The sequence below is a fragment of the Berghia stephanieae genome, chromosome 2, assembly GCF_034508935.2.
Source record: "Berghia stephanieae isolate SIO BIC M18660-M18661 chromosome 2, UCSD_Bste_1.3, whole genome shotgun sequence".
Taxonomy (NCBI): Eukaryota; Metazoa; Mollusca; class Gastropoda; order Nudibranchia; family Aeolidiidae; genus Berghia; species Berghia stephanieae.
Genome location: NC_088361.1, coordinates 23,457,980 through 23,465,479, shown reverse-complemented (window position 1 = coordinate 23,465,479; position 7,500 = coordinate 23,457,980). Strand labels below are relative to the sequence as shown.

The 7,500-nt window shown below is 35.4% G+C and overlaps 1 protein-coding gene across 11 annotated transcripts in view; it reads right to left on the bottom strand.

Annotated features, from left to right (window-relative positions):
• The window catches only part of LOC144964527 (putative oxidoreductase YjmC), a 61,304-nt gene that overhangs the window by 27,787 nt on the left and 26,017 nt on the right, over positions 1-7,500 (bottom strand). The window contains exons 1-3 of one of the 11 annotated variants that reach the window (XM_078898947.1): positions 5,876-5,935; positions 1,920-2,183; positions 342-449 (exon numbers count right to left, since the gene is read on the bottom strand). In XM_078898947.1, coding sequence (XP_078755073.1) covers positions 342-449; positions 1,920-2,097 — 286 coding nt within the window. In that variant the 5' untranslated portion in view covers positions 2,098-2,183; positions 5,876-5,935. The other 10 variants (XM_078898942.1, XM_078898941.1, XM_078898937.1 and 7 more) reach the window with 10 other exon arrangements.

The following is a 7,500-nucleotide window of genomic DNA, read 5'->3' as shown; positions in this document are numbered from 1 at the left end:
AATTTGAGCTTTTATATAGCGCAATATCCACTAAACGTGCTCAAAGCGCTTTACAAGGGTCCCTGTCCAACAGCAACATTTAACATTTAGGACAAGACATTACGCCTGTAAGGCGATATTATAATTTTTTTCGGACAGAAACAACGCCGTTAACGGTCATGTACTCATTTTACACCTGAGTAAAAAGCCTTTTCCAAGGACTCAACTATGCACTGAGCGAGGCTCGAACCCAGGACTTTCCGATCCCTAAGCGAGAGTCATACCACAAGACCACATAGATATATTTGGTCCTCTCTCTTCCTTTGATTTTTCATCTAGGTATATTATTATTATGGACTCACCCAAACAGTTGTGTCCATCCACATGCGCCGTGGCGGGGGTTTGTTTCAATATCTCTGGTTCAGTGTCCACGCTGGTAACACCTGTAGCAACGTCAGACAGATAGAATTCTGGGGATTGAAATAACCAAAGAGCTGACCATTACGTGTACACACTGGTCACACCTGTAGCAACATCATACAGATAGAATTCTGGGGATTGAAATAACCAAAGAGCTGACCATTACGTGTACACATTGGTCACACATGTAGCAACGTCAGACAGATAGAATTCTGGGGATTGAAATAACCAAAGAGCTGACCATTACGTGTACACTGGTAACACCAGTAGCAATATCAGACAGATAGAATTCTGGGGATTGAAATAACCAAAGAGCTGACCATTACGTGTACACATTGGTCACACCTGTAGCAATATCAGACAGATAGAATTCTGGGGATTGAAATAACCAAAGAGCTGACCACTACGTGGTAAAAGGATAATACACAAATGCTGCTGCTTGAAGCTCCAAGAAATAATTAACGATAATTGTCAAATTGAATGGAAGCTTCTCTCTCTCTCTCTCTCTCTCTCTCTCTCTCTCTCTCTCTCTCTCTCTCTCTCTCTCATTTCTTTCTTTCTATCTATCTGTTTATCTATCTATCAATCTATCTCTGATCTTATTAACCCACCCCCCCCCACCTTTCTATCTATCTAGCTATCTATTTGCCCTCTCTCTCTCTCTCTCTCTCTCTCTCTCACTCTCCCCTCTCTCTCTCTCTCTCTCTCTCTCACTGTGTGTGTATGTGTGTGTGTGTGTTTGTGTGTGTTTGTATATGTGTAAGTAAATAAAGAAAGAGAAAGAAGTAAATTAATAAATAAAGAGAGAAAAAAAAGAGAGAGAGAGAAAGAGAGAGAGAGAGAGAGTGAGAGAGAGAGAGAGAGAGCGAGAGAGAGAGAGAGAAGAGGCGGGGTAAATAGGATCAGACTATATATATATATATATATATATATATATATATATATATATATATATATATATATATATACATATATATATATATATATATATATATATATATATATATATATATATATATATAGAGAGAGAGAGAGAGAGAGTGAGAGAGAGTGAGAGAGAGAGATAGATGAAGATATATATGTATATATATATATATTTATATATAAATATAGATGGATAAATAGATAGATAGATAGATAGATAGATAGATAAATAGATAGATAGATAGATAGATAGATAGATAGATAGATAGTTAGATAGATAGATAGATAGACAGACATACACATAGATATAAAGATAGAGAGAGAGCGCGCGCGCGCGAGAGAGAGAGAGAGAGTGAGAGAGAGAGAGAGAGAGAGAGAGAGAGAGAGAGAGAAAGGGAGAGAGAGAGAGAGGCGGGGTAAACAAGATCAGAGATAGGGAGATAGAGATATAGATAGATAGAGAGATAAAGATAGGGGTATATATACATATATATATATATATATATATATATATATATATATATATATATATAGAGAGAGAGAGAGAGAGAGAGAGAGAGAGAGAGAGAGTGAGAGAGATTAATAAACACACTCACCAAGTCGATTCAAGCCATGACTATAATGGCCCCTTTTATCAGCAGCCACAATAAGATGTGACAAGGCCTCTGCATAGGGTGTCGCGGCCCCCGCCTTCTCCATTGCCCTCACAACAAACTGGAACATCTCAGATTCTGGCACTACATATTTAACCTCTGTCGTTCCTTCGTCGCTCATCTTTCCAACTAGTTTTAATTCGTTAATAGTTCTATTGTCGTTGTTGTTCAAAGTCAAAAATATTGTTTATTGGTTTTGTATCAAGTCTACAACGATATTATAATAATATTAGATAATGTTGACAATATACTGTGTTTCTATTAAAAAAATAAATAGTTTTTGGTTTTAGACGGCATTTGTATGACGAGTTCGAGTTCGCAATATTGATGCTATGCATTCCAGTAAAATACTCACAATATCTGCCAGCCGAATGTAATGACCGACACACAAAACTATGTAAAACTTTGAGCGCTTCCATCTGAATAATAGAATTTAGTGAAAATTAATCATTAAAATGGCTGTCTAAAAATTCAATAACAAAGACCTGAGTGACTTCAATTTCGTCACATCTATAGGCCTATTCTCTCAATCAGAAATAGATATAATATACGTTTAATGTTGAACGTAGTTTTGCGCTTGTGTGGCAAACTGGTGAGTATTTTAATTAAACGCATACCATAACAACATTTCTATTTGTAAATATTTTACACTGCCGAACAGTGAAAATAATTTACATGTTGGCCAGAAAGACGTGGTCCTTCATATCCATTTAGCACATGGAGTCGGTCTTTTACGCAAAAGATATCAACGACGGTACTCTGGAATAAATTGTGTTTAAAAATTTGGCCAGAAATACGAGTTATTCCAGAATACGACACTTAACTGGATAAAAATGATGTCTTTTGTGAGTGTGATGTATACCCCCCCCCCCCCCCCAACAACAACAAAACGAAAAAAACAAACAAACCCAAAAAGCACCAAAACAAAACAAAAACCCCAGAGAGTTCCTCCGAATGTTTACGTCCGTGTTCGATACGACAAAAAGAAACATAAAGGTCACACAAAACCCACTGGTCACCCCCATCGAGCAGGCAGGGTACGTGTTTGCCATTCTTCAATTATGTTCACTGGGGAGAGGGGGGGGGGGGGGGGGGGGGGCGTTGAGTGTGATATTGTGGAATGTCACTGAATCTAAACTTCTTTCATATCACAGTCTTCACATGTCACTGAAATCTAAACTTCTTTCATATCAGTCTTCACATGTCACTGAATCTAAACTTCTTTCATATCACAGTCTTCACATGTCACTGAATCTAAACTTCTTTCATATCACAGTCTTCACATGTCACTGAATCTAAACTTCTTTCATATCACAGTCTTCAAATGTCACTGAATCTAAACTTCTTTCATATCACAGTCTTCACAAACCTGACGCTTTTCTTAACATTGGAGACTACATAAAAAACACAAAGTCAATTCTAGCCTTGTCTAAATCCTCGAATCCACACCGTATTGATGACTAGATCGTCCCTAAACACTAACTAACGTATCAGAATATTCTTGCCATTTAGCCCGCCCCGTCCACTTGACTATCAATTTCCTATCAACGAAAATACATGGCAAACAATCCGTAATGCCATAGCTGCCTTTAGTATATGCAAAACAGAGGAACAATCAGTGAGTATTCATCACAATAGTGTTACACATTGAATTGGTAGAGGAATGGCATCGCAACACCTGCTGATGCCACTATGTATTTTTTTCAATCATCTGTTAAATTTGTGAGTGGTGCTCAGGATCTGTGGGTTGTTTGCTTCGGTTGAAAGGTAAGTAGTCAAGGTGGCAACGGGTCGCTGGTTTACGATTATCGGTTGATATCAAGCGCAAAATATACTTGATTTTAAATTTTCGAGTCAAAAATAAAACCACTGAAATGTGTATTCAACTAATTTTAATAAAATACACGATATATAATTGACGTAATTTTCAATGATGTCTGCATTGTATGTTGACTGAATAACCCGAGACTCAGACTGTATGGTAATAGTTTTTTTTAAAAGGCATCAATATTACTAGATTTACAGGCGTAGCAACAAGAGGTCACGGAGGAACCATCAATTGGAACAATCAATTTCCAACTTTGTATGTTGGTTGAATAACCTAGGACTCATTCTATACGGTAATAGTTTAAAAAGGCATCAATCTTAATAGTTTGAAAGGCACAGCAACGAGGAAGTCACAGAGGAACCATCAATTGGAAAAGTCAATTTCCAAGAAACTAGGTCAGTCATTCATTCTTTTTCTTGTCCTTGTAAACGGCAATCGAGTGGAACGGATGTATGGAAAGCCGTTAGTCCCATCAAAAATAGGATGTCTTCAAGATTTTGAAATCGCTGTATGTCTTTTAGATGAAAGAAATACGCTTGCCTCTATCACAATTCTGAACCAGGATATTAAATTCCTTACGTTACATATGCTTAATCACTTAAACCAATGAAAAAAATTCGGCTTAATGTCACTAACAATTCTGATGTTAGAGACAACTTTCAATAAAATCCAGCAGAAGGTTGTGAAGATACTCACGTCAACGCGTGCGCACGGTTGTGGAACAGTCAAAAGGTCTACACGCTAGACACTACACACTACACACCATGTCCCAGATCAATCGTACAATCACAGAAAACTATGTCAACATTCTTCATTCTAAAGGTTGTAAATATATTTGTCCGAGCTGACTTGAGAGTGTGTCACAAATCCCGTGTTTTAATTGGTTAAAAATCTACTGATTAATTGATTTGCCCGAATCTGGCAACAGACAATTAATTAAAGGAAAACATTCTTGGTCCACGATATCAGCCCTGCATGTTTCTTTACATATTATTATGTTAGTGGTGGGAAAATTCTCATTTATACCAGCACCGCCTAATGTTGCTAACGAAAATGTGTAAATAGAAAGGCTTCGGATGGGAACACTCGGGACAATAGACGTTTCGGGTACAAACCCTTCGTCAGCACAACAATAAGCAAATGTTTATTGCGATGATGATGATGATGATGATGATGATGATGATGATGATGATGATGGTGATGATGATAGGGATGATGATGATGATGATGATGATGATGATGATGATGATGATGATGATGATGATGATGTTGATGGAAGTTTCTATGGCGATTAGATAAATCCAAGAGCAAACAATGTGCATGAATATAAATCACCTCCTTCAAATTTCACAGACACATCTGTAAGATTACCAACCTCTAACAAATCAAGACGCTTTACATGTGAAACACCTGAGCACAATTACACGGCTCTTTCATTGACTAACATTATCTGGATAGATAACATCAGCGGTTAGTGCTGAAATATCAATATAATAGAGTGAATATGATAACGACCGGGTCACAGTTCATGGTAATTAGACATGCAGATAACAATTCTATTCAATTAGTTTGGATATGGATAACCGTATAATATATATTATGAAATTTTATAATGATATATATCAAGATATGAAATTCATAACATACGATATGTAAATCTATGAAACAGATAACCAGGAGAAGGGTTAATATGTGGGTTTTATTGTTTGGTACCAAAAAAAATATAAAAAAAATAAAAAAATAAAAAAGCAAAAAATCAAAACAAACAAAACAAAACAAAAAAACCCCCAAAAATCCCCCCCCCCCCAAAAAAAAAAACAAACAAAACAAAACAAACAAACAAAAGAAAAAAAAAACAAAAACAAACAAACAAAACAAAACAATATCCGCTAAATGTGATCAAAGCGCAATTACAATTTTTTTTTCAACAGACTCCTCTATGAAAAAAACTGAACATAATACCCCCTGCAGAATCCATGCACATACCAGAGAATTATCATCATTGGCCCTTGAACTCTTTAGTCATTATTAATAAACATCGGCTACAAACAATGCAAAGGAATGCAATTACCATCTATCAAAAAGCCACTATACGATCATAAGCCTTTACATATGTGTGCTACTACGCCACATTAAAAAAAAAAGTTCCCTCTTCATGATCCACATATTATATGTGTGGTAAATGGTTCATATCAGGGCTGACGGGCTGGGGGAATGGGCTGGGGGTGGGGATGGGGGGGGGGGGGGGGGTCATATTTTAAGGTCGTCAGTAGTAATATAAAAAGCATGAGAAACCCTTGTTAAATTGTTAAAGTAAAAATTGCATGATCAGCAGTTTATAACAATAGTGTGTAAGTGTGTTATAGTATTACACATGTGTAATAGGTGTGTCAATTGTATTATTGTTGTGTGTTGTACACACTTTGCAGTTATTTTTAATTGTATTATTGTGTGTTTTACACACTTTGTAATTATTAATGTCGTTAATATACATGTGTAGGATAAACCGTTATTAAATTGTAAAATATGTATTATCATTTTATTATAGTATTGTGTAAGTTTGTTATAGTATTAGATATATGTAAAACGTGTGTTAATTTTATTATTGTCGTGTGTTTTACACACTTTGTAGTTATTTTAAAAATTGATTTATTGTGTGTTTTTACACACTTTGTAATTATTTCTTAACATACATGCGCAGGAGAAACCGTTGTTAATTTGTTTAATATGTATTATGATTATTTTATTATAGTGTAAATGTGTTATAGTATAAGATATATCTAATCCTTGTGTTGATCGTATTATTGTTGTGTGTTTTACACACTTTGTAATTATTTCCATCTTAGATGTGCGATAGCTATATTGATAAGATTTAAAAAATAGATAACAAAAAGTCCATGTTTTAATGTCATTGTCCTAATGTAATGTCTGTGAATAGATACGAAGATGCAACGTCACATAAGTTAATAACACTCACTTTAAACATTGTTGATATATTTTAGAATAATAATAATCATAGGTTCAAAATTACTCATAATAGATCTCGCATCTCTATTCGGATTTGAACTTGAGACATTTTCGTGCGATAGAAAGACGCCTTACAATTTGATCAATAAAGAATCGTTATGTGAATACGACACATGGTCGTGAGCAAAACACTTCGTTGTTTTCTTGCTATCCTTGTCTTATGACACACTCGATACTCGTAAAAACAGACGGCAGGGGAATAATCTTCGTTCACTCGTCACGTCTTATTGGTACATCTTATTCCGTTCGTGTTATGACCCAATTGACAATGATGATTTGTTAACAACGGTCATCTCCAAGTGTAACCCCCCTCCTTCTTCATATTTTACAGTATAATTCAATAAATGGAATGCAGCTGCTCTAATTAATTAGTTCGAGTTATTTAGTCATTCACCACAAGACTTCGCGAAAACGTTATAGAAAAAAAATTACTATACTATCAACTTAAGTAACTGTGACTGCAATTTTGATTATCTCGCCTCATTGGACACTACATTCATTTTATTTTGTGTCACCTCACCATTACCATGGCACCATGAATTTAAAACTTCTAGCATCAAAAAAAAAAATTCCATTATTTAACTACAAAATATCTTGATATATACAAATGTTCATTAAAAAAATAATTATCACGCATGTCCAATGATGCAACCGTAAAGATAATTTACC